The following is a 26,264-nucleotide window of genomic DNA, read 5'->3' as shown; positions in this document are numbered from 1 at the left end:
GATAATCCTGTTGTCGAGAGCTGTCTTGTGCACTGTAGGATGGTGAGCAACATCCCTGGCCTCACGATAGTACCCATTCCCCACTAGTAACCACCAAAACTGTCTCCACGCATTACCACGGGGAGGGGGGCGGTAGGGAGGTGTACATCAAAAATCACCTCCAACTGAGATCCACCGCTTTCAAAAGATGGCAGCAAATCAATGACAAGGAATCAAAGCACTTAAGGACAGAAAGGGATTTTAAGGATCCCGGGCACCAGTGATTCTCAAAACTTTGGTATGTATCAGCCTCCCTAAGGCCACGGAGGGAAAATGCCTTGCCCAAGGTCACAGGGCGAGTTAGAACCTGGGCTCAAACCCAACCAAGCCCTTCCTGACAAAAGGGGTGGGTGGGGTGAGCGGCGTGTGCTGTTCTCACCTCTTTGGGAGAGGCAGTCGAGCCTAATTGGTTCAGAGAGTGCATCTGGAACCAGCCGGCCAGAGTTGTATGTATTAGGGAGGAGATGTTGCGCAAGGCAGATAACCTCTGAGAGCCTCGGTTTCCTTCTCCGGCAAATGTAAGAACAACAGTACCCACCTCCTAGGACGGCTGTAAAAGCCGAAAGACGCACCGTCCACCACAGCCCCGGCACAGCGCCTGGCACGCAGTCAGCACCCCCATACTCGTCCTCTTACCATCACCGGCCCTCGGCTGCAGGGCCCCGAGGCACAGGGCTGCAGGCGGGCTCAGCGGTGGGGGCTCAGCGACCCCCGCCCCGCCCCGCCCCCGCCCCCGCCGCTCACCTGGCCCCGCAGCTCCTTCTCCAGCTGCCGGTAGTCGTTGTTCCAGACCAGGAGGTGCAAGGGAAAGTGGCCGCTGCTGCCGCGGGCCGAGGACATGGCGAAAACGCCGCCGCCAGGCCCTCGCCGCCCGCTCGCCAAGCCTCAGCCCCGGCGGGGTCTCCGGCGCCCGCCTGCCCGCCCGCCAGGAGGCCGGCGAGAGAGAGAGCACCAAGCGGGCGAGCGAGCGAGCGACGGGCGCGGTAGGCGGCGGGGCGGCCTTCGGGCCGGGGGCGGGGCGCGCGGGAGGGCGGGGGTCGCGGGCCGGGTCGGGGTCGGGGTCGGGGTCGGGGTCGGGGACGGGGTCGGCCGCGCCCACCCCGCGCCCCGCCGAGCTGCCGCCCGCGCTGACAGCTCCCGAACCGACTTCTGCGGGCCGAACTGCCCCAAACAGGGAAGTGCGCGGGGCGAACCACCGCACGCCGCGGCGGGGGGAGGCGAGGCCAGCCACCCGGCCCGGGGCCGCCCCGATCCCGCCCGCCCCCGCCTACACACCGGGACACGCAGAGCCAGCCCAAAACAGAGCTAACGTCCTCGCCTTGATCCCGGGACCTCTACCCTCAAAACTCGGCCTGCCCGTCACCAGCCGCTTCCCCCCTGCTCCAGCGATCTCACATGGTTCAGTCCACAACTGGGCCTGTTCCATACGCTCGGCCTTCGGGGGGAGGCAGCTGGGACCCGGACCGAACCATTCCAGTTACTGACTCCCTTGCAGCCTTTTTGGAACAGGGCAGCGCTTCCACGATTGGCCAGAAGCCGTTTTGGAAGCGGGCAACACTAAACAATGTTAAAGGAGGAGTTCTAAACTCAGGGGAAGTGGCATTAAAGATCTGCAACGCCAGGGGATTGTTCTTTCTCAGGGTTTCTCAGCATGGGCACATTGGAAACTCATTTTATTTCTGGGGGCGGAGTGGGGAGGGGTTGTCCTGGGCTTTGTAGGATGCTGAGCACCATCTCTGGCCTTTCTGCCCATTAGATGCCGGAGCACTCCTCCGCCCGAACTGTCTCCAGACATTGCCAAATGTCCCCTGGATGGGGGAAAATCATCCACAATAGTTCAGAAACACTGTTCTGTGTGAACTCCAAACTGGGTTATAATTCAAAGGCACCTATGGGGGTTGTTTATTCCACATAAGAAGGTCATTTATTCTTGAAATTTAGCCACTTGAGTTTTGGATTATGGCTAAAAAGACTAATAGACAATACCCAGAATTGGACACATTCTGCAAATATTAAGTACATTCTTTGGGTTGCAAGCTCAGACACTACAGCTCTGTGATTCGATGAAGAGCCAAGTCAACTTAAGCTACTCACCAGCCTAAGCTATCTGCACAGTTGTCCACAACTAGACTGCACAGCTGGGTGAAGTTATTTAATGCATCCCGAAAGCATCCCCTCTGCCTCCCCTTGCTTGTGTGCATCCAGCTTTTCAGATGCCTGCAACAACAGCTGTTCAAGAATCCTGGCCTAATCCGTTCTCCACACGTGTTGAGTCCCCGAAGATTTGTGAGTCTGCGAACCAAAACAGGATATAGGGGCATCAGGATGGCACACAGGAGCTCTCGCCGTGGAATGTGTGGGAATGAAGCAGTGATTCTGACGCCACACATTTAACACAATGGAGAGATAGGCCAAAACCCAGGGCTTCCAAGTCCTATTCCAGTACTTCCTATTTTTCCAGAAGCTTTTGCAACTTCACCTTTCCCTTCATCCTTCAATGTTTATTGAACTCTCTCTTATTCATGAGTTGAAAAACTCCACAATGGCTGCTTACCAGAGTATCTAAAGTCAAAGCAGTGCCTGGCCCTTAAAAGGCATCCAGTATTTGCTGAATGGAGATCATGGCTGCGTTTACATATAATACATGCAATAAATATTCATTAGTATTAGGGTCACATGTCTTCTCTCCTTCACACTGATTAAATTCATCTCATGTGTTTATCTCACTCCAACCTGTGGATCACTGTAGATTATCTATTCTTATTCTCAAAAGCAAAAAGTTGTGATTAGAAAATAATCGTAATACCAAATACCAATAATAGTGCGAGCTACTATTACTGAGTATTTACTATGGGGCGGCACACCTTATGTTTCTGTAAATTATCCCATTTGTCCTTAGCTGGGTAGTAAATATTTAGCTTTTTGAAAAAAAAAAAAAAAACACATATGAGGTTTTTTTTCAGCTATTCTTCATCCACTTCCTCTTCTTCTCCTTTTTCTTCTTTACAACCCTTTATAAATGTAAAAATCATTCTTATGCAGCAAGACAAGCGAAAAAAATCGTGGACTAGAGGCAGATAACACATCCGTTCCATCTTGCACATGAGTCGAAAACTGCAGCCAAAGAAACACCTACTGTTGCTTATTTTATTTTATTGTAGATCTACCACAGCAGAATGTAAGCGCCATAAGAAAAAAAATTTTGTCTTCTTTGCTGTTATTTCTCTTGCGCCTGGAACAGTCTGTGGAATATAGTAGATGCTCAATAAATACTGGGCAAGCGAATGAATTTGACCAGTTATACCAAGTCACTTGACTATTGAATGCCTCAGGAAACTTGTGTCTGCAAAACCCTGGCCATTAGATTTTGCTGCTTCCCCTCGTATTAATCAGTACTGGGACTTGCAAAGAGAGAGAGAGAGAGAAACTCAAAATCAAAGAAAATACGCATAAACAGGGCAGAAGATGCGGGGGCACATATCTGCCCTCACTCAAGATGGCGGCAAGGTAGCGTGCCCTTTCCGGTCACATGATCTGCCTGTCGGCAAAGGGCGCCTCCCCGCGCGTGCGCGCTGCGCCGCGGCTGCGAGGCGCTGAGGGGAGAGGCGCCGCCGCCTGCGCCGCCGCGGGGACCCGTTAGAGCGGAAGCGCCGCCGCCGCCGCCTTCACTGTCCCGGGGACCCTGATTCCCGGCAGGTGGGAGGCGGGAGCCATGTCCAAGCGGCTTCGGAGCAGCGAGGTGTGCGCTGACTGCAGCGGGCCGGGTGAGTCGCACCGGCTGGGCCCGCTTCCCTCCGCTCGGCTCGGAGGGACCCCTGCCCCGGGGCCGCCCCCTCGGGTCGGGCGGGCCCCTGCGTCCGACCCCTACCCCCGGGGTAGCGAGGAGGAGGACCTGGGGCGGCCCCCGTGCCGGGCCTGTCAGAGCCGGGCGCGCACGGGGGCCGCCGCCCTCCCGCCCCTCTCCTCCCCTCTCGCCCGCTCTGTCCCAGGCCGGGCGGGGAGGCTGCGGGGTCGGGGCCGCTTCCCCAACAGGAAGGGGCTTGGGCAATCCGCAGGAGGGGCCGATTACACAAGTGGGACGCGGGCGTTCTCCCGGCCGCCGCCCGCACACGCTGCAGGTGTTCCCCTCCTCCCCGCGCGGCCCCCCGGCCCCGGCGCCGGCCCCGGCCCCGGCCCGCGAGGGGGCCCTGCCCGGGGTGGGCGCGCTCGCCGCTTCCGTCCACCGATAGTCTCCAGGGGAGGGGACCCCCGGGGCTGACTTCCTGCCCCTGACATCCCGGCGCCCGCTCCACCTCCGCCGGGGACGATCTCCGATCTCCGGGAGGTCGGGGTCCTGCAAGCTCAGCCAGCGCTCGCTTGGGAGGCGGTGCGTGTCTGGAGTTTGGGATCCGAACGGCCCGGGTTCAAACAGGGTTTTCTCTGTGGGTGACCTTGGGCTGGTGATTTCATTTGGCCCAGCCTTAGTTTCCTCATTTTTCCGACGGCCCGCACTGGGAGAACCACATTCAGTGGTAAGAAGAGTCCAGGAGTATTCTTAGGATCGTCTCATCTACGGTCCTTCCTTTTTCTTTTTCTTTTTCTTTTTCTTTTTCTTTTTCTTTTTCTTTTTCTTTCTCTTTTCTTTCTTTTTGTATTGCGTCGTTTAGTACAGAACCTTTGTGGTCTTTAAAGACAGACTCGAGGTTCAACATCATACATTAATTGCAACATACAAAACAAAATCGCTAGCAAATAGGTGCATTTGGGCATTCAGGCAGGATAGACAGGTGGGCGCGTGGAAAGGCCAAAACCATTCTCCACTTGCATGAGGGGCTTAGGGTTTTCAGCTTTAGAGTGTAGATCCCTCTTAGCAATTGAAACTGAGTTCACAGGTCTCTATGCTATTCTTGGTGCCTGGATTAACCTGCTTTGAAATTGGAAGTAATTCAAAGGTAAGATGGCCCCATTGGTTACAGTAGCTCCCAGTTAACAATCCTAAAGAAATCGTTGAAAAAAACCAGGGTTTTTTTGTTTGTTTGTTTGTTTGTTTTGCAACTGTTCTGAACTTCCATCTTGTTATATGGCAGTAGAGACGGATTTTAAGTAGTACTGTGGCAAGTCAGACCTTGTGTGGTTCTTTCATGGCCTGTGTAGTGCAAGTGGGGTTACCAGTTTCCTTTGCAGATTGAGAGGCGGGTGGGGGGGTGAGGGGGGTGTAGATGAGTTGAAAAAGAGAACCAAGTTAGTGTGGGTTATTACAGACTCCATTGTATTCTCTGAAAATGTTATTTGTTCCACTTCCTTATTTTCTTGTTTTCAGTTGAGCTTTCTGTGATGTGTTTGTTTCACATGAGTCTAGATTCAGACTTCCTCTTGGAATGCGTATTCTTTACTCATTAGGTGATGCGGACGAACGAAAACAGCTTCTCCATTGCCAGACTAATAACTGTCATGCCGTTCTGCAGCATTTCGTGCATAATTCAGAACATTTCTCTTCCATTGTATCATTTTCGGTGTTGTCTCAAGTGCCTAATCTACAGAGACTTGAGTCACTTCCTTCCTGTTTTGAATATAATTAGGCTACCTTGAAATGTTGTGTGAACTTGAGCAGCTAGGAATTTGTGCTGCCTTTTCTGCAGAGCCCCAATCAAAGAGTTGCCTCTTTCTTTTAGGAGTTCCTTTAAAGATTCTGATGACTGCTGAGGCCTTTTCCCCAGAAAATGCACATATAATCACTCTTTTACACAGAACTTATAATTTCTAAATGGGGCCATAGACATTTCTGAAGCCCAAGGAAGAAGCCCCAGCATAGAACATTTAAGTAATCTGGAAAGGTTTCACCCAGCATCATTCCTATGAACTCAATTTTGATTTTACTTTGTTGTGAACATTTTGATATTTTTTCCATGAGATTCTGATCCATGATATTAAAGCGACTGAGAACGTCACTTAATGTGCATTACATCCTTGTTGTCTAATTACCATTTAATTTTCTCCAGGAACACTGTGAATCCTCTGAATGATAGGTGAAAACCAAAGCTATGCTTCAGAATCGTCTTTTTTTTTTTTTTTTAAGTAGTAGTATGGGTATCAGACTACAAAAAGCAGTGTACTTACATATCTTTGTAGGGATTTTTCATCTTCGTGTTTTCAATCTTTGCATTTCCGAATAGCATAGTAGTATTGACGGAGTTATACTTACAATGAATTATTTTCTCTTTTATTTCAGGGCAAACCTTTAGCCATGACCACATTTTAGCAAATACTTTTCTTTTTTAATGACTTTAATTCATTTGGAATTAATTTTTATTTTATATATAGAGAGAAAGACAGCTAGTGTGCACTCACATACTCCTGCACACTTGCAGAGAGGGGCAGAAGGAGATGAGAGAAAATCCCAAGCGGAGTCTGTGCTGAGTGTGGAGACTGATCTCATGACTCTGAGATCATGACCTGAGCCAAAATCAAGAGTCAATCACTTGACCAGCTAAGCCACTGAGGTGCCCCAAACCTCATTCATTTTAAATAGCTCGTCCTCTGAACTCCAACTACCTGAAAACTCCGCTTGAGATTTTTCACTGTAGTAATAGTTCACCTGAATCATTTGATGTTTTAAGTATTGACAGTCAGAAACTTTTTCAGGGATGCCTGGGTGGCTCAGTGGTTGAGCATCTCCCTTTGGCTCAGGTCATGATTCCAGGGTCCTGGGATCAGGTCCCGCATCAGGTTCTCCACAAGAAGCCTGCTTCTCCCTGTCCCTGTGCCTATGCCTCTGCCTCTCTGTGTCTCTCATGAATAAATTTTAAGAAAATAAAAAAAACTTTTTCAGTTATCGAGAATTTCAGCGAGTCCTTGAAAATAAATATCTGAATGGTACTTAGGAAATAATTTAGAATAGTTATAACAGCTCACATTACTGAGTACTTACTATATGCAAGGAGTTTTACCCTTTATGTGCCCCCCTACTCTGACATATGCTATTATTCCCATTCGATCCATAGTGAGAGGATACTCATATAACTTGTCTGAGATCATTGTGCGAGAAGTGGCAGAGTTAGGGTTCCAACCCTGGACTGCTTGTCTCTTGAGCCACCCTCTCAACCACCACACCCTCTGACTCCCAGGATTTGTCTCTGATTGAAATCTCCTAACTTTTCATTATATGGTTGGAAAGGATTTGAATAAACTGTTAAAAATGGTAAAGATGGTGTAAATGCATTTTAGAGATTTTTGTGGACATTGAATAATTTTTAAATATAACTCTTAGACCAAGCAGCTTGAGTGGCACCTATTGTCACCCCATTGTGAGTCTGACGAAATCTGGGGTTTCTAAGTATGTGTTCAGTTTACTTGCCTAGTGTGGATTATTCTCACTGCTTACCAACTACGAATTATGTCTTGTCTCAAAGGATGTCTGCTAAAGCTCCATGAGACTTGGTGGGAAAAAGTATTGTACATGCACCAAAAATATTACTCACTTTTATTTTACATCTTTACCTCTTTGAGGTTGCTGTTGTTCCCACTTCTGTTCTTTCAGATCAGTTGCAAGGTTGAACTTAGCAGTTTATTTGAAATGACTAATGGATGTCATAGAACATTTCCTAGCAGAGAAGGCCAGGTTCCTCAGTGTGTCCTCCAAGCCACCACAACCAACAGTTTTACTGTTGTGTTGCTTGCAGCTTTCTGCTGAGCCCAGAGCCATGCAGAGATATGGCAGTAGATTAGGGTTACAGTCTCTTCACCATTTACTTCAGATAATGCTATGTGGATTTTTCACTGACATGGTTATGTTATCTTGCTGTTTGTGGAGATGGATTTGAAATGATTCACCTGTACCCTCTCAGTTTGTTTGTCTTATGTTGAGTGAAGGAGCATGCCTCTGAGATGGTCGATTATATTAGGTCTATAGACTGTAGCCCTGTACCAGAAGGAGACAAGACAACTGGTTATTTAGGGCTTCAGCTCATGTGTTTAGTCTCAATTAATGTGGTACTCGATCAGTCAAGATAGGTGGTAACATCAGACAGGCTCACCAGCTTTGTGTGTTGACTAGCATTCTAAAACAACAAATAAAAAAAATAAAAATAAAACAACAGAAATGTCTTGTTTTTCTGAAAAACCAAACCTCAGTCATCTTTGGCCATCTGGCAGTATAGCAGCCACCTGGTATCCTCGCCATTGAGATGTCATTCTTCTTTCCAGATCCTTCCTGGGCATCAGTAAATAGGGGAACTTTTATATGTGACGAGTGCTGCAGTGTCCATCGGAGCCTAGGGCGCCACATCTCTCAAGTAAGGCATCTTAAACACACACCGTGGCCTCCCACGTTGCTGCAGGTAAAGACTAAGAATTCTCACAGTTTGTAATTTGAGCTCTTCGGGCTCACAGTTTTAGGAACTAAAATTGCTCCTACTCCTTAAATCTTATAAAAATGTTTCAATCAGCTGAATAGAGGTGCTATGCCTATTAATGCTGTATGTAAGAACTGAATTTGTCATTTGAGATTTTTTTATCCCCCTTCCAGCAAATAAATCTTGTGCCAAAATCTTAATTATAGATACAAAAATAATTGTTAAAATTTCTTGGTAGCATTTTACTGCTCACTTTCTGGACTGTCACCAGAAATTATTTTTAAATAGTCCATCTTTTCTGTATACCACAATAAATGTTTCTGAAAGCTACAGTCTCAGGCTTTTCCTTACATTTCATGCTTTGATGGAAGCATGGACTGAGATTCCTCTAAAATTCCTGAAACATCTGATTTAAGTTTTCTTGAAGTTCTTGTTACAGGTTAAAGAGGATATTGAGTTAACATGTTTCGATTGAATGCCCTACACTGCTAAGTGTTAAGTGAGGTCTTTGTTTTATTTGGGGTTGAATGTCATGTCACCTGTACTTCTATTTTGGGGTGCACATTCTTCAAGTTTTATTTGGAAGTCAGAATTAAGCATGTGTTTCGCCTTCATTTGTCTTGAGTACATATTTTACTAAATCTGTGGCAGCTGCACAATGTGTCTCTTAAACTTGCCTGTATAAGCCAAGGGGACTAAAACAAGTGGGTCTGGGTCTCTGATGTGACAGTGTCTCCACTAATGCAGAAACAGAGATGGGACTGGATCAGGAGTCATGCTTTGAAATGAAATTGGGAAATACGGTTTATTAATAACTTTTACTCAGAAGTTTCTAACTCCTTCTCATGTGAAAGTGGGTATTTACTGCTGTCAGGTCTTTGTTTACAGATTTCATTATAGGGCCTGAAGAAAGTCCGGAGATGAGTAGTTTAAAATGCCAGGCTTGACCCTAAAAGAACAATTCTGAAAGTATGGCACATGAACCACCAGTGGTACTCAAAAGACAGATGTAGGTAATACGTATTTATTTTAATGGTTGCATTATTTTACTGTGTATTGGAAAACTTTAACTAGCACATCAAGCCATAATTGCTAGTAAAAGTTTTTTTTTTTTTTTTTAATGAGTAGATTTAAAGAAAAATATTAGATGGAAAGTCTAGACAGTACATGGGTTAAGAATCTTGAAAATAGTATTTGGATAATCAGGCTTACCCCAAAGTGTCAAAGTGCTCTTCCTTCATAATCTGTAAGAACAATCTAATCAAACTCTTTTAGGTACTTAGCCATCTTCCTGGTCAGACCTGAATCCTGCATATAGGTTCATCTTTCTCATTCTAGAATCTGAAAGCAATGATTTGTAAGACATCCTCGCTGTGCAGTGGGTCTTGGTTTTCCCAGTTCAGTCACTACAATTTCCAGTGAATATTTGTGGAAAGAAATTAAAATATGATTTTATACTGCTTGGTTTTTAGATGGTTGAAACTTTGTATAATAATGGTGCTAATTCTATATGGGAACATTCTTTGCTGGACCCTGCCTCTATTATGAGCGGAAGACGTAAAGCTAATCCACAGGATAAAGTACAGTGAGTGGAATGTTTATAAATACTTTTATTTCTTCATAACACTTGGGGCCCACTAAAAGGAGTGCAGCTACTTTGGACCAGCCCCCACAAGGGCAGCACAGGAGGTGGTTACACCCCAATTGTGCATTGAGCTCTCTGCTCTTAGGAATGCAGAACAAGGCCAGGCACAGGACCATCTCTTTTGCATGGTTGTACAGCACAAGTCAGTGGCTTCTCCAGTTTGACACTAATGCTCAGAGACTTTTAATGTAATCTGATTTAAGCTTAGGTGCTCAAACAAGAGGCAATCAGACCAAAAATCTCCATTCTGGGCTCTGGTCTGCCTGATGCCTCACCTATAGGATGGGATATAATGCTGCTTCCTCACAGGGCTGTAGGTCTGTTAAGAAAATTACAAAGAGAGAAGCTCTAAAAAGCAATTATTCTGCAGTCCTGGCCTTTAGAATGACTAATTGATGTTTTGAGACTTCAGGTCTTAAACTCCTGCTAGAACTTATTTCAGTGTCATTCATTTTCTTCTCTAGTAGGGGATATGGGTCACTTCCTTTTCTTTTTACAGCCTAAAGAATGGGAAATGTTGCATCTGAACTGCAAGTAAGCAGCTTTCTTTCTTTCTTTTTTTTTCTGGGTGGTAATCAGTCCTAATAAAGCAGAATTCATCAGAGCCAAATATCAGATGTTAGCATTTGTCCATCGCTTGCCTTGCCGGGATGATGACAGTATGACTGCCAAAGATCTTAGCAAGGTGGGTCACGCTTTTTAAAATCCCTAAAACTGCTGGATCAAATGATATATTGTTTTGTTTGAAAAAAACTTAAAGAGGAAGAAAAGAAAAACAAAACAGAAACTTTCTGTACTCTAAATAATTAATAACAACCTTTTTTGCAGTTGGTTACATCTTTAATTTTAGTTCAAATGGCAGCCATTCTATGTTAGTGGAGGTACAAGGAGGTACAAGGAAAAATAAGTATGTATCTAGAAAATTATTTATGTTTTTCAGAAATGGTTTTGAAATTATATTTCTTGAGGCAACTGGGTGGCTCAGTTGGTTGAGCACCTGCCTTCAATTCAGGATATGGCCCCCAGGATCCTCTGATTGAACCCCGCAGGGAACCTGCTTCTCCCTCTCCCGACTGCTCATGTTCTCTCTTTCACTATCTCTCTGTCTCTCAAATAAATAAATAAAATCTTTATCTCAAATAATTAAAATCTTTTTTAAAAAAGAGAGAGAAGGTGAGCACGAGCAGGTGGAGGGGCAGAGGGAGAGGGAGAAGCAGACTCCCCATTGAACTGATCCCAGGACCCTGGAATCATGACATGAGCCGAAGACAGACGCTTAACCAACTGAGCCACCCAGACACCCCTAAAATTATATCCCTAAAGGTTTTTCATTTAACTTTAAAATAGGAACCATCCCTTGAGTTTGTTTCTAGAAGGGACTAGAAAGTTCAAGGGACCTCTTTAGGTTTCTGGGTTGCATACTGAGTAGGATCTTCAGGAAGCAGGATGACTGAAAGCTGTAGTGCTTATGATTCTTTATTATACTTGTAAAATGAGTAGATGGTTTTCTTTATGTGGGCCTTTGCATGATTTTGAGAGATGCCATGAGAAACATGCATTTTTATTTTCAAAGCACTGCTTTTAGGAAATGTTCACACAGAGCTTGGACGCTCGCAATCAGAATTTTAAACTTTGCAAAAAAAAAAAGAAGAAGGAATTTTAAACTTTGCATAGAAAACATATATAACTGTTACTTCTGTTAATAAGGCTTGGCATGGGGTTTTTACCACAACTTAAGAATATTAAATACATTAATTGTAAAAATAAGTTGTGGATGTAGATGCTGGAGTAGACTTCTGCATTTTTATAATAAGGGTTATTGCATTTTAGACAATTCTAGGTTAGACTTGAAAAAAGCAGCTAATCTTCTGCATGTTTAAGAGCTTTTCTGCAGTGGTACAGAATTTGGTATATACCAGGCCTATTTCCCACCCTGAAAGATTTTGTTAAAGTATTGTATACAAGGCCAAGAATGTTGTTATGAAGAGGGTGTGCTATAAAGCAGAATCCAGTAGTTTACAGCATGTGGTACGCAGTCCTAAAGCCCTAGGTTAAATAACAACAAATAATAATGATGATTATAATAACAGCAGTTGTATTCTTTGAGTGTTTCCTGTATACTAGGCCCCATGCTGAGCATTTTGTTATATCTTTGACTCCTTACAGTAATCCTGTGAATAGGTGGCATTGTTTTCACCATTTTAGAGCTGAGAAAACTAAGGTTCAGATTGTTTAAAGAACTTCCACAAGGTCACACAACTTGAAGGGTATATGGTTTGAACTTCAGGTCTTTGAGACTTCAGAGCTGTGTTCACCTATCTTCTCATACCCCCTTTCACTTCAAGTCTAATTGTACCACTTAGATTGTGCATTTGGGCAGATCAGCCTTCCCCGTCCTTATTTCCTTATCAGTAAAATGGACCTGGCCCCACCTTAGAGCTCTGGGGTGGTTGTGACCAGCAAGGGAGAGGCTGATGCTTCCATCCTTACTGAGCTAAATAACTGATTATCACTAATATAATGTATATTAAAATGATCTGCCAGCTGCTATAGTATACCATTCTTTACACTTTTAACAAATACTTTTTTGGTTTGTGTGTTTTTCAGCAACTTCATTCAAGCGTGAGAACAGGGAATCTTGAAACCTGTTTGAGGCTGTTATCTTTAGGAGCACAAGCCAACTTCTTTCACCCTGTGAGAAAAGCATGAATTGATTCAGATACTAAATTGAAACTAAGTGGGTTGTGTTTGTTGTAGCCTTTAGTTTTATTTAATTTGCTTGTTTGTCTACTTTTTATTAATATTTCTCAGGAAAAAGGAAACACCCCACTCCACGTTGCCTCCAAAGCAGGGCAGATTTTACAGGCAGAATTATTGGCAGTATATGGAGCAGACCCAGGCACACAGGATTCTAGTGGAAAAACTCCTGTGGATTATGCAAGGTGAGAGACCTAGATTTCTTGTCACTGCATCTTCGGTTAGGGATTATTTATGTTGGGTATGATTCATTGTTGGTGGCTAAATTGTGTATGATTAACATTTAACCCCTTTAAGTTAAGGATATACATCTATTATTTTACAGATGAAGGCATTTCAAATACATAAGAGCTCAGAGCCTGGCAAAGTTGGAGGAGGTAGAACCATTAGCTTAGCTAATGTGCTTTAGCTTCCAGTGTGCTTAGCTTCCAGTCTTTCAAATGACTTCTAATGCAATGGTATTTGAGCCATAGTCCAAAGCAAGTATCAAGAATTGCAAAACCCACTCCTCAGTTTCTTAATATGTTTAGTCATTGCTTGAACTTAAAAAACAGAGCTATATAGATAGGTAGGCGATTAAACAAGTAATAGTAAAATGTTAATTATAGGTTTTAGGTAGCAGATGTCTGGGTGCTTGCAATAAAATTCCTTAAGTTTCTTCTTGTTTTAGAAACTTTGTGAAATGCTGGAAAAATAAAAAAATCCATGTTAGCCTTGAATATCATTTAAATGGTAGAAGATGGCTCATCTTTCTTTTTCCAAATTAATTTTTTATCAACTGCAAAGGATTCTACTGTTCTGCAGAGGATAAAATGGGTGAAATGCCAAAATTGTGCCTTCCCAGAATTTATTATCTAATGGAGGAGATGATTCATAAATACATGAAAGAGTTAAAGGAGGCAAGATAATGTGGAATTCATTGCCAAAATGGATAACTGGTCTTAAAAGGCATATGTAGGGTTTCTTCGTTGTGACCTAAGTTAGTAAGAAACTTCTTTACTTGGTCTTTAAAAAATGGGTTGGATTTGGGTGTGTGAAGGAGAAGCTAAGACATTCCAAGTAAAAGAGAAGGGTTGAGTTTACGTTCAGGAGGGAGGGATGGACAGGGCATTTTCAGCACAGCAGAGGAGTTTACTGGATGGAGCAGAGTGTGTCTAGGAATAATAAGAACTTGGGTATTGAGGAGTATGATATTTCCTAGATCTGAGACTCCACTGACTGTATGGGTCGTCATTATGTCACCTACCACTTAAGAACAACTTAGCTGATTAAATGATGATGTACCATCAATTGTAGTATACTTCCTGATTTCACAGCTATTTAAAAAGAATGAGGGAAAGAGATCCGTATCTCAGAAATCAAACGTGTGGTAGGTCAGAGGAATATTTTGTAGTGTCTTGAAAGGTGGGAAAAGAAAGTGGCAGAAACGAGACTTTAGCTTTTAAGAGGAAGAGAACCCTCAGTACATGATACTTAAATGTCACTTACTTTGGAGTTTCCTCATGTGTACCTTGCATATAAAATAGTCTCTCCGTGTAATAATTTATTTATATGCCTGGTTGCTAACAGGATTTCAAGCAGCTTAAGTATTTACTTGGTGAGTTAAGAAAGACAAACCTCATGTTTTCTCTTATAGAAATTGAAGTTAAGCAGGTAAACCTAGCTACAAGTGTGAGCTGTGCATTCTGTTGGTCTGTCTCTCCCTGAATTACAGACCTTGAAGTGGTTACTAAACTCTCATCTGGAATCAGACTGGCTGCATCAGGAACCCCTAAGGAAAGGACCTTCTTCAAAATTAACATTCACAATCGTCCTGTCCTGATTCAGAATTCCCACGGTTGGGGCCTGGATATCTACATGTTTTTTTAAAGCACACTAGTTAATTTTTGAGAACCTCTACTCTAGATAATTTATTGGTTTTATTTTCTACCTCATTAAATGAAATGATTCTTTATACGTCCCATAAGTCCTCCATTTCCTTATTAAGTATTCTGTTATGTAAATTAGGAAAGGAGAGGGGGTAGTTCAGACTATGAAAACAGTTTATAGAGGTGGGAATCAAAGTAGACTTTGACAATTTACCTCACACAAAAGGTTGATTATTCTAAGAAGTCACATTTGGTAAATTGCTCAGGTGTCTTGGAAGACATCTCTGTACTTTTTCATTTGAGAGCCAGTGGCTGGTAAGGCATATAAATGGTACTTTGTTTTCTCTTGGTAGGCAAGGAGGGCACCATGAACTGGCGGAACGCCTTGTCGAAATACAGTATGAGCTGACTGACAGACTAGCCTTCTATCTCTGTGGCAGGAAACCAGGTGAGTGAAAGGATAGCAGTCTCTCTACACCTTCAATCAGCCTCTGGAAAAACAAGTTGGAACACTGTTACCCAAGACCTCTACTTTAAGGTATCCTTGAGAAAATTGTAAATAAGGATTTTTTTATTTGAAATAACTAGCATTTTCAGTTATATGTGAACAAAACTCCTTGAATTTTAGTTTTTAAGACTTTAGCTCCAGAGGAGTAACTATTTCAACAATCAAAGAGCATAATCCAGCCAAAATTGAATGTGCACCATAGTTCTTGCACATAACAGGATTAGGAATGGAAGAGCATGTGCAGCCCGGGTAGCTCAGCGGTTTAGTGCCTGCCTTTAAAAGCCCAGGGCATGATCCTGGAGTTCCGGGATCAGGTCCCGTGTCAGGCTCCTGGCATGGAGCCTGCTTCTCCCTCTGCCTGTGTCTCTGCCTCTCTCTCACCCTCTCTCTCTCTCTCTCTCTCTTTCTCTCTCTCTGTGTGTGTGTGTGTGTGTGTGTATCATGAATAAATAAATAAAATCTTAAAAAAAAAAAAAGGAATGGAAGAGCAGAGCAATAACTTAGGTAGTTATCTGAAGAATTCTGCCAAGAAATGGAAAAGAGTCCAAAATGAACTTTGCCATTAGCCAACTTTACTTATGAAGTAGAACTGGGGTCAGCAAACCAGGGTCAGTGGGCCAAATCTAGCCTGTCACTTGTTTATTTAATTGAAGTTTTGTTGCAAGATAGCCATGCCCATTTGTTTACATATTGTGTGGCTGCTTTCACACTACTGCAGCAAAACTGAGTAGATTGAGGGGCTGGCTAGCTCAGTCAATAGAGCATGTGACTCTTAATTTGGGGATTATGAGTTTGAGACCCACATTGTGTGCAAAGATTACAGAAAGAAAAGGAAAGAAAAAAGAGTAGGTTGAGTAGTTGCAACAAAGACCATAGGGCTACAAAGCAAAAAATATTTACCGTCTGGCCCTTTACAGAAAGTTTGCCAATCCCTGACTAGAATATCCACATATACCTACACAGTGATTCACTTACCTAGTTGTATGGTAGAGTTAAGAGGCCCTGGTATGGTTCCAGTTCCCAGTGAGATGGGGTAAGCACACCCCACCTTTTCTTTCCTGCTAAATATAATTAAAAGCAAAAGCTGGACCAAAAGCATGAAGTGTAGCTATCTAAGGACTCTGGATGGTGTGTTAGGGAACTCAAAGTAACATCAAACTGGTGATTAGTGTCCTATTTTGCTTCTGATATGGCTTTCGTGATAGCCTGAAATCTGGAACTGTATAGCAGGTGCAAAGAAGGCTTCTCTTTCTGGTCTACAGTGCAGTAAATGAGATCCTACAGGACGGAGAATTGGAGGATTCCCCTAGCGTTTTTTTTTTTTTTTTTTTCCTCCTTCTTCCTTTTTCCCCCCACCCCAGCCTCTAGGCAATCCTGTGGCTGCAGCAGTGGTGGCACATCTGCCTAAATCTCTGACTTAGAGCAGGAGGAAAATCCTGATTGCTTTTATTTTTCTCTCTATCCTCTCACCACTTGGCCCAGGAGGCGGAACCTAACCTGGTCAGTTGTTGCTAAAACAAAAATTAACATTCTCCATAGAATTTAAAGAAGACTCAGCATCTCACAACAAAATTCTCAAAGCATCCAGAATATCAGCTATAATTATTTGACATATGAAGAACCAGGAAAATCCCAAAGACGTGGCAGGGGAAAAGATAGTCAACAAATACCAACCCCACATGACACAGATGTTGGAATTATCAAAGACTAAAGCAGATGGTAACATCATACTTTAAGAACTAAGCATGAATGTTCTTGAAGTAAATAGAAATATAGACTGTATATTTCTCAAATAGAAATATGGGGAAACAAAAGACATAAAAAGAACCAAATAGAAATGTTGAACTGAAAAATACAATAACTAAAATTTTAAAACTCACTGAATGGGCTTTTTTTTTTTTTTTTAAGATTTTATTTTCACTTATTCATGAGAGAGACAGAAGCAGAGACATAGGCAGAGAGAGAAGCAGGGAAGAAGCAGACTCCTCATGGGGAGCCCAATGTGGGACTCGATCCCCAGGACCCCGGGATCATGACCTGAGCCACCCAGGTGCCCTGCTGAATGGGCTTAAGAGCAGATTGGAGATGACAAAGAAAAGAGTCAGTGAATTGAAATAGATCACTAGAAATTACCCAGTCTGAACAAAAGAGAGAAAAAAGAGTGGGAGGAAAAAGAAACTGAATACAGAGCCCAAGGACCTATGGGACAATATCAGAATGTCATGTTTGTATCCTCAGACTCCCAGAAAGAGATCAGAAAGCCTGGTACAGATAGAATATTTGAAGAAACATGGGTTCAAAATTCTAGATTTGGCAAAAGACAATAGATTTATAGATTTAAGTAGCTCAGAGAATCCCAAATGGGATAAACTCAATGAAATCCTCACTCAGACACATCAAAATCAACCTGCTGAAAAACCAAAACATTTGAAAGCAGCCAAGGAAAAAAACAAGGTAACATGAAAAGTCAATTGTTTGAATGAATGTGGATTTTATTTTATTGTATTTTATTTTTTGAATGTGGATTTTATTTTTTTTATTTTATTTATTTATTTATTTATTTATTTTTTTATTTATTTATTTATTTATTTATTTATTTATTTATTTATTTATGATAGTCACAGAGAGAGAGAGAGAGAGGCAGAGACACAGGCAGAGGGAGAAGCAGGCTCCATGCACCGGGAGCCAGACGTGGGATTCGATCCCGGGTCTCCAGGATCGCGCCCTGGGCCAAAGGCAGGCGCTAAACCACTGCGCCACCCAGGGATCCCGAATGTGGATTTTAATTGGAAACAGTGGAGATGAAAAGTAGAACAACTTTTTATTTTTTTATTTTTTTTAAAGATTTTATTTTTATTTATTAATGGGGGCGGGGGGTGCAGAGAGCCAGGCAGAGGGAGAAGCAGGCTCCATACAGGGAGCCTGACATGGGACTCGATCCCAGGACCCCAGGATCATGCCCTGGGCTGAAGGCAAGCACTAAACCACTGAGCCACCTGGGCTGCCCTAGAACAACTTTTTAAACTCCTAAAAGAAAAGAACTTGTCAGTTTAGAATTCCACTTCCAGTGAAAATAACCTTCAAGAATGAAGGCAAAATAAAGGCATTTTAAAATGAAGAGAACTAGTTGCTCTAACAGAGATGCGAAAAAGTTCTTTGGATAGAAGGGAAATGATATCAGTGGGAATCTGGAACTTCAGGAGTGAAAGAAAAGCAACTGAAATGATAAATATATGGATAAGTATAATAGACGGTTTCCCTCCTAAATTCTTTGATATATGTATGACAGTTAAATGCTCATCTGGTGGAGTTTTCAACATATGTCAGTGTGATACATTTCATAATGACGACATAAAAGGGGAGCAGGTAAAAGAAATATGGAGGTAAGGATTTTGCATTCTTCATAACATGACAAAATATTCTAAGTAGATCAAAAGGTTATATATATACTATAATGCGTAGTACAACCACTAAAAACAGACTATGCAATGATAGGTGAACAGAACCTCTAGAGATAAAATGGAATGTTAAAAATTACTCAAATAATCAAAAGATACTTCAGAACATTCCAGAAAAGAGACAAAAAGAGAGAAAGAGGAACAAAAAACTGAGACCCAAACAGAAACTAAATAATAAAATCATGGCCTTAAATCCAAATGTGTTAATAATTACGTTAAATGTTATGTTAATGATCTAAATGTACCAAATGAAAAGAGATTGTCAAAACAGATTTAAGACAAAAAAATGATGGACAGCCCAGGTGGCTCAGCGGTTTAGCGCCGCCTACAGCTCAGGGCGTGATCCTGGAGACTGGGGATCGAGTCCCACGTCGGGCTCCCTGCATGGAGCCTGCTTCTCCCTCTGCCCCCCTCTCTCTCTCCTCTCTGTGTATTCTCATGAATAAATAAATAAATAATCTTAAAAAAAAAAAGACAAAAAAATGAGCCCTAACTATATGCTGTTTATAAGAAACTCACTTTAAATATAATGATAGAGGTAAGTGAAAAGCAGAAAGATATAAAAAGATAACCCCTGCAAACACAGTAAATGAAAGCTAAAGTGATTATGTTAATATCAAACAAAGTAGACTTTCAGGGCAAGGAAAATTAAGCAGGGATACAGAGGGACATAAGTTGGTGATAAAACAGTCAATTTACCAAGAAGATGTAATAATTCCAAATGTGTACACACGTAGCAACAGAGTTCCATCTTTCTCTCTCTCTTTTTTTTTTTTTTTAATTTTTATTTATTTATGATAGTCACACACACACACACACACACACACAGAGAGAGAGAGAGAGAGAGAGAGAGAGAGACATAGGCAGAGCGAGAAGCAGGCTCCATGCACCGGGAGCCCGACATGGGATTCAATCCCGGGTCTCCAGGATCTTGCTCTGGGCCAAAGGCAGACGCCAAACCGCTGTGCCACCCAGGGATCCCGCAACAGAGTTCCAAAATACAACAAATTTTGATAGAACTAAAAGGAGGAAAGGTCAAATCCACAATTCTTGGATATTCAATCATCTTCATTTAGTGTAACAGAAGGAACTAGTAGATAGAAAATCAACAAAAAAGGGGCACCTGGATGGCTCAGTGGTTGAGGTTCTGCCTTTGGCTCAGGTTGTGGTCCTGGGGTCCTGGGATCAAGTCTCATATATCAGGCTCCCTGTAGGGGAAATCATATTTCTCTGCCTCTCTCTGTGACTCTCATGAATAAATAAATAAAATTGAAAAAAGAAAATCAACAAGGATATGGGACACTTGGCTGGTTTAGTTGGTAGAGCATGTGACAGTTGATGTTTTTGGGGGTCATGAGTTCAAGTGCCACATTGGATATGGAAACTATGAAAAGAAATAAGTAAAACAAAATTTAAAAGAAGAAAATTAGCAAGGATAGCAAACTAAAACCAAACCATCAGCCAGCTGCGTTTAGTTGACATAGTGTATGCTCTACCCAACATTGTCAGAATACACATTCCTTTCAAGTACATGTTGAACATTCACCAAGATAGACCATATCCTGGGTTATGTAACAAACCTTAACCGATCTAAAAGAATTAAAATCCTACAGAGTATATTTTCAGACCATAATGGAATTAAGCTAGTGATAAATAATAAAACTATAACTGAAAAATACCGAAATGCTTGGAAATTAACAACAAAGTTCTAAATAATCCATGGGTCTAAGAGGAAATCTCAAGGAAAATTAGAAAATATTTTCAGATGAAAACTGGTGCAGAAAAAGTATTTAACAAAAACTTAGAATAGAAGGGACTTCCTTAACCTTATAAAGATTATCTGTAGAAACCCACAGCTAACATCATGCTTAATGATGAAAGATTGAATGCTTTTGTTCGAATATTAGAAACAAGGCCAGGATGTTCACTCCTACCACTCCTATTCAGCATTGCCATGGAAGTCCTAACCAGTGTCAAAAGGCAAGAAAAATAAAAGACGTACAGATTGAAATGGAAGCAATACAATTAGTCATAAGTAAAATGGTTCTATGTAGAAAATCCCAAGGAGTCTAGAATAACATTCTTGCAACTAATAAGTGAGTTTAGCAAGATTGCAGAATACAAGGGAAACAATCAAAAATCAATCATATTTCTATAGATTAGTAGTTGACAATTGGAAACAAGCTAGAAAAACACCACCATTTATAATAGCTCCAAGTTACATGCTTGTGTATATATCTGACAAAATATTCATGGGATCTACATGCTGAAAATTACAAAATGTTGCTGAAACAAATCAAGAAAGACCTGAATCAGTGGAGAGAGAACTGTGTTTATGGGTTGGAAACTCGATAGAGTTAACAAGTTGATTATCCACAAATTAGTTTGTAAAGTTAATGCAATTCAAGGATTTTCCTGTGGACATAAATGTGCTGATTCTGAAATTTACATGGAAAGGCAGAGGAACTACAATGGGACTGTTTTGCAAAAGAAGAATGTGAGCAGAATCACCACCCAATTTTAACTCTTGCTGTACTCAGACAGTGGATATGATAAAGAGATAGACATACAAGTCAGTGAGAATCCAGTAGAGAGAATCCAGAAATAGACCCACATAAGTGTGTTCAGTTGATTTTTTTGACAGTTGCAAAGGCAATTACATGGAAGAAGAATAGTTTTTTTAAGTATATCGACTGGACATCCATGTGCAGAAATATAAACTTAAGTACCTCTCACCTGGTATAAAAACTAACTCAAAATGAATCATAGATCTAAATGTAAAACCTAAAAGTATAAAAATTCCAGGAGAAAACAGGAAAGAATTTTTGTGATCTTGGATCAAGTAAAATACTGGTAAATTGGACTTCATCAAAATTGAATGCTTTTGCTCTGCAAAAACTACAATAAAGAGAGTGAAAAGACAAGCCACAGCCCGGGAAAAAATATTAGAAAATCCTATGTCTAACAAAGGACTTGGATCCAGAATATTTATACCTAAATACGTAAAACTCAACAGTAAGAATCCAGTACAAACCGGGCAAAGACTATCCAGATGCCAGATAAGCACATGAAGTGAGACGTTCAGCATCATTGGCCATTAGGGAAATGCAAGCTAAAAGCATGATGAGATACTGTTATACACCTATTAGAAGGACTAAAAATTAAAAATCTGCCAAAGAAAGTGACAGCATGAGTGGCAAGATGTAAAGCAACTGTACCTCTCTTACATTGCTGCCTGATAAACAAAATGATAGAGCTATTCTGTCAAAAAAGTCTAGCAGTTTCTTACCAAGTTTTGCATACATTTACCTAATAACCTCCATAACCTAGAAGTCCCATTCTTGGGTATTTACCCAAGAGAAATAAAGACTAATGGTTACACAAAAACCTAGATGTGAATATTTATAATGGCTTTTTATTCATTGGAGTTTGATCAACATCCTCCAGAAGCTAGATGGGGACTAGGTCAGTAAGCATTGCAGAGGGAAGCCGCATCTGGATATGCGAAGACCACCTGCCCCAGCCCTGATGGTTTTATGCTAATTGATTAATTTGAAGATGAGCCACCAGAGCCCAAGGGTGCTCCCCCATCCCACATGGAGTGCTGATAAAAGCCTGTTCTAAGCTAATTCAGCTCCCTAAAAGTTTTGTCCATGACTAAAGATCATCAGTTATACTGGGAATAAAATGTAGGATTAGCTTGAGTACAGGCTTTTGCTTAATGATGTCTAGACCTTTGTACCAAAAGAAAATGAGAATATGATTCTTTCTACTGGTCAGATCTTAGGGAGTTTGTAGCCAATCTGGCCACTTCTGTCCCCCCCCCCCAACACTTCCCCATAATTCATAACTATGAGAAACTACTAGTTGCAAAACGTAAATTGGGAAAATTATGATGGTGTTCCTTTATTGATATTACCAGTATTTATATAAACAAAACTTTGACTTGATTTCTGTTTCAGATCACAAAAATGGACAGCACTTTATAATACCTCAAATGGCAGACAGGTAAGGCCATTGAAATACCAATCAATTTTATCTGTCACTGTTATTTCCTTGGTTGTATAGTGTTTAAGCGTATTATATTTTGTATTTAACAAAGCCCATACATTTTTCTCTTTTATGGCTATACAATTTGGAAATAAGACGGCTGTAAGTAAACCACCATGTAAAACTTAAGTTTGAAAGAGTATGAGTAACAAATTTATTAGTAAAATTGAAGTCAGTGATAATTGTCACAGTTTTAGCCAGTCGTGACAATATATTATGTCTATAGGTTATATCACAAAGTATTTCTGTATAGTAAGAAAGGATATTCTTTGTCTATAACAGGGATTGGCAAAATTTTTAAGGGCTAGATGGTAAATATTTTAGGCTTTGTGGGCCATACAGTCTCTGTCACAACTACTCAGCTCTGCCAGTTGTAGAGGAAAGCGTCCATGGCATTATGTAAATGAAGGGCATATCAGCTGAAATAAAATTTCATTTCTGGACACTGAAATGTGAGTGTCATACAATTCTCATGTTAGGAAATATTTTTCTTTTGCTTTTTTTTTTTCCCTCAGACCACCTAAAAATGTAAAAACCATGCCTAGCTCATGGGCTGAACAAAGAAATGGGCTAAATCTGCTGGCCCCTGGTCTGTGAGGTTAGCTGAGTTCACATCTGCAAGAATGAACTTTAAAATCCTTATTTATCCAATTACCTTTGCACAAATACTATCAAGAGTTAATGAAACAATTAGCTGGAATTCCAGATACAATCTTGCCATTCTGGTTTTTCATATTCTGCCCTTTTCGTATTTCTTCCTGTCATGTTTTTTTTTTTTTTTTTTTTTTAGTGCTCAGGAATTGTGACCTCTCACATAAAGGGCCTGGTGATGAACCCGGCAATAGTTTTTGTCTTCTAGTTATTTAGTGATTATTTTTCTCTCTATCATGTTACATGAGTATGATGTTTCTAAAAGGAGTTACAAGTTCTTGTGTTCACATTTTTCTTACTCTAATGGAGTGTAGAATTTTTGTTTCTGACCCTGTCCCTCAGTGTTAATTAATGTCTTACGGCCTTGGCTATCTTAATCTTCTTCAGAGCTCCTAAAAATGGTGTTTATTTATTAGCTTATTAGTTTTGTACATTTTCTTAGCAGCCTGGATTTGTCTGAATTGGCAAAAGCTGCTAAGAAGAAACTCCAATCCGTGAGTATCTCTGTTTCCTAGTGACATTCAGTGTGGGAAGCCATGCATCCTGCTAATAATACCTGTCCTCCGCCCATTACCTGCTGTACCAGATGACTTTGTTTCATACTCTGAGATGTTGTAAAATCCTAAGGAGGGGATAAATTTAGTAGATCCAGTTTATTGCTTCAGGTAATGGCATTTTTCTCTGTCATTTTGAAAACGACTGTGCATTTGACATTAGGGAATTATTCTTCCTCCTGAGAGTTCCTAGTTTCCCTCAATGTCAGAGTGGGACTCACTCTTTTACAGGGTAGGGATGCCTTCCAGTAGCCTCCTAGGACACTAGGGAAAGACACGAGCTGATGTTGGAGTGGTGAGTGCCACAGATCCACTTGCTGCCATTTGAGATCAGGCCACAGTCGTCACTGTCTTGCGTAGCCTACCTGGTTCATCAGAGCTTAAGTGTATGCTTGCAAGGGCTGGTGGGCCTGCCCGGGGTGTGAGCTCAGAGCTCGCCCAGTTCTGCACGGCCCAGCCTCCCTCCAGTCTGCATACCTCTTCCCAGCCTGCCCATCTCAGCCTCAGTCAGGGCCCGAACAGACTAACTTCACTGGGCTCACTTCCTTTTAGTTTGGTCCCCACAGATGAGCCCTCACCAGGTTGCTTCCCCAGCCGCTTCCACCACCAGATTGCCTGCCTCGGGCTGTTCTCATAGCTCTCTGAATCAGAACCAAGATTCTTAACTTCCTGACATGACCTTGAAGGGTGCCATCCAGTGCTCACCATTCAGTTTTTCCCTGCTTTCCAACCAGTGCCCCTGCATGTGTGCATGCATGTGTACGAATGTTTTTATCTACTTCTTTTGGATTAACACTCTGAGGCCACCTTCAAGTCCCCTTCTGGGAATCCTCTCTTTGTGCAGTGCTCCCCTGTCCCAGCTTCTGGCCCTTTTGTCATTCAAGTAGCTGAAATCTGACCACCTGGACAGTGTAGGTGGGAGTTTCCCCAAGCCTGCCTCTGATATTGCATCTCCCCTAACGTATGACTTCCTCTTCATTTCTCTTTTTACAGAAGACCATTTACTAGCACTTCATATAATATTAAATACTAAATATTACATAAAATGAATTTATCATTACTAGTATTTAACTGTGATATGAAATAAATGTATTTTATGCAATTTGGTGTCTCTGTGTTCTGTATCTGTTTTGTGTGTCTGTGTGTTTTATCACCTTTCTTAAATTAAGGAGGTCATGTGGTAAAATTAAGGTGATAAACTTTAGAATCAGCACTAAATAGTCTGTGATTTCCTTTTAATTACTTGTAATATATAACCCAATTTTTATTTTAAATAATTCAAACATTATATGTAATACTCAAGCTCTCTTTGACCTGCATTTGCTAAGCTGAAAGCTGCATGAGGGGGGCGGGGGGTGGTCAGGTTTGTAATGTCTCTGGCATGTGGCAGGTGCTAGATAAATATGTAGAACAAAGTTGAGAACAGCCCTCAAGAACTTGGGCTCTGGTCAGACTGGTCAGGTACAGAGCTCATCTATGACAAGCTCTTTAGCCTCTCTGTGCCTTGGTGTTTCTCCTGGAAAGGGGACTAATGATCCATCAACAGCTGCAGATCTGAACTGCTCAGTGAGGATGGGCTACTGGGATTATTTGTTGACCCCACTCTGTAGTCTCCTCCTCAGGGGCCAGGCGGGGGTGGGGAGGTGGATAGCTAGATCAGTGCCACTTCAGTGTTTATTCTACAGTACCTCTCCCTCCTGGATGAGAAGCTGAAAGAAATAGAAGACTAACATATTTCTTATGTTAACATTTGCAGAGATTTAAACTTGGATCTTGGGTCCATCACTTGCTGGCTCTGTGACTTCAGGCCAGCTCCTAACTTCTGTGCTTTGATCTCCTTGTCTGTAAAGTGGGATAATAGTAGTTCCTATCTATCTTCATAGAGGTGTTGTGAGTATTAATGTGATGATAGCACAGTGCCTGGGATGTAAGCCTTCAGTTTTTTTTGTTTGTTTGTTTTGTTTTGTTTTAGCCTTCAGTATTGCTGTTGTAGTTACTGAGGAATAATAACCTCAGCTGGTAGTCCCTTACTGGAAAAGACTGGATATTTATGATGCAAGTTCAAGTTCCCAATCCTTCATCATCTTTCTAGCAAAAGGCTCTCTGAGTTTCTTTTCTTTTCTTTTCTTTTCTTTTCTTTTCTTTTCTTTTTTTTTTTTTTTTTTTTTTGAGATTTTATTTATTTATTCATAGAGACACAGAGAGAGAGAGGCAGAGACACAGGCAGAGGGAGAAGCAGGCTCCCTGCAGAGAGCCCAACGCGGGACTCGATCCAGGGTCTCCAGGATCACGCCCTGGGCTGCAGGTGGTGCTAAACCACTGCACCACCGGGGCTGCCCTCTGAATTTATTTTCAATCATAAATTAACCACACTAAAGAAAATGTGGGAAATGGACAGGGGGAA

General features: G+C 41.8%; 2 protein-coding genes across 44 annotated transcripts in view; one reads left to right on the top strand and one right to left on the bottom strand.

The window, feature by feature from the left end:
* Positions 1 to 1,098, bottom strand: part of ANKRD13A (ankyrin repeat domain 13A) — a 32,989-nt gene extending 31,891 nt beyond the window's left edge. Inside the window, exon 1 of the mRNA XM_072723084.1 lies at positions 784 to 1,098. Within this exon, the coding sequence (XP_072579185.1) occupies positions 784 to 879 (96 nt within the window). The 5' untranslated portion in view covers positions 880 to 1,098. The remainder of the gene's footprint in view (positions 1 to 783) is intronic.
* A 2,481-nt stretch (positions 1,099 to 3,579) lies between these two features.
* GIT2 (GIT ArfGAP 2) overlaps positions 3,580 to 26,264 on the top strand; it is a 47,565-nt gene continuing 24,880 nt past the window's right edge. For 10 of the 43 annotated variants that reach the window (XM_072723081.1, XM_072723076.1, XM_072723062.1 and 7 more), the window contains exons 1-9: positions 3,589 to 3,803; positions 8,221 to 8,354; positions 9,842 to 9,954; positions 10,594 to 10,699; positions 12,622 to 12,708; positions 12,826 to 12,956; positions 14,993 to 15,087; positions 22,568 to 22,613; positions 23,731 to 23,800. In XM_072723081.1, coding sequence (XP_072579182.1) covers positions 3,752 to 3,803; positions 8,221 to 8,354; positions 9,842 to 9,954; positions 10,594 to 10,699; positions 12,622 to 12,708; positions 12,826 to 12,956; positions 14,993 to 15,087; positions 22,568 to 22,613; positions 23,731 to 23,800 — 834 coding nt within the window. In that variant the 5' untranslated portion in view covers positions 3,589 to 3,751. Of the gene's footprint in view, positions 3,804 to 8,220; positions 8,355 to 9,243; positions 9,383 to 9,841; positions 9,955 to 10,593; positions 10,700 to 12,621; positions 12,709 to 12,825; positions 12,957 to 14,992; positions 15,088 to 22,567; positions 22,614 to 23,730; positions 23,801 to 26,264 lie in introns of those variants that run through there. The other 33 variants (XM_072723083.1, XM_072723078.1, XM_072723066.1 and 30 more) reach the window with 9 other exon arrangements.

This window comes from Vulpes vulpes, chromosome 10 (genome assembly GCF_048418805.1).
Source record: "Vulpes vulpes isolate BD-2025 chromosome 10, VulVul3, whole genome shotgun sequence".
Lineage (NCBI taxonomy): Eukaryota > Metazoa > Chordata > Mammalia > Carnivora > Canidae > Vulpes > Vulpes vulpes.
The sequence above is the reverse complement of the archived record's forward strand: the minus strand, read 5'-3'. Positions and strand labels throughout refer to the sequence as shown.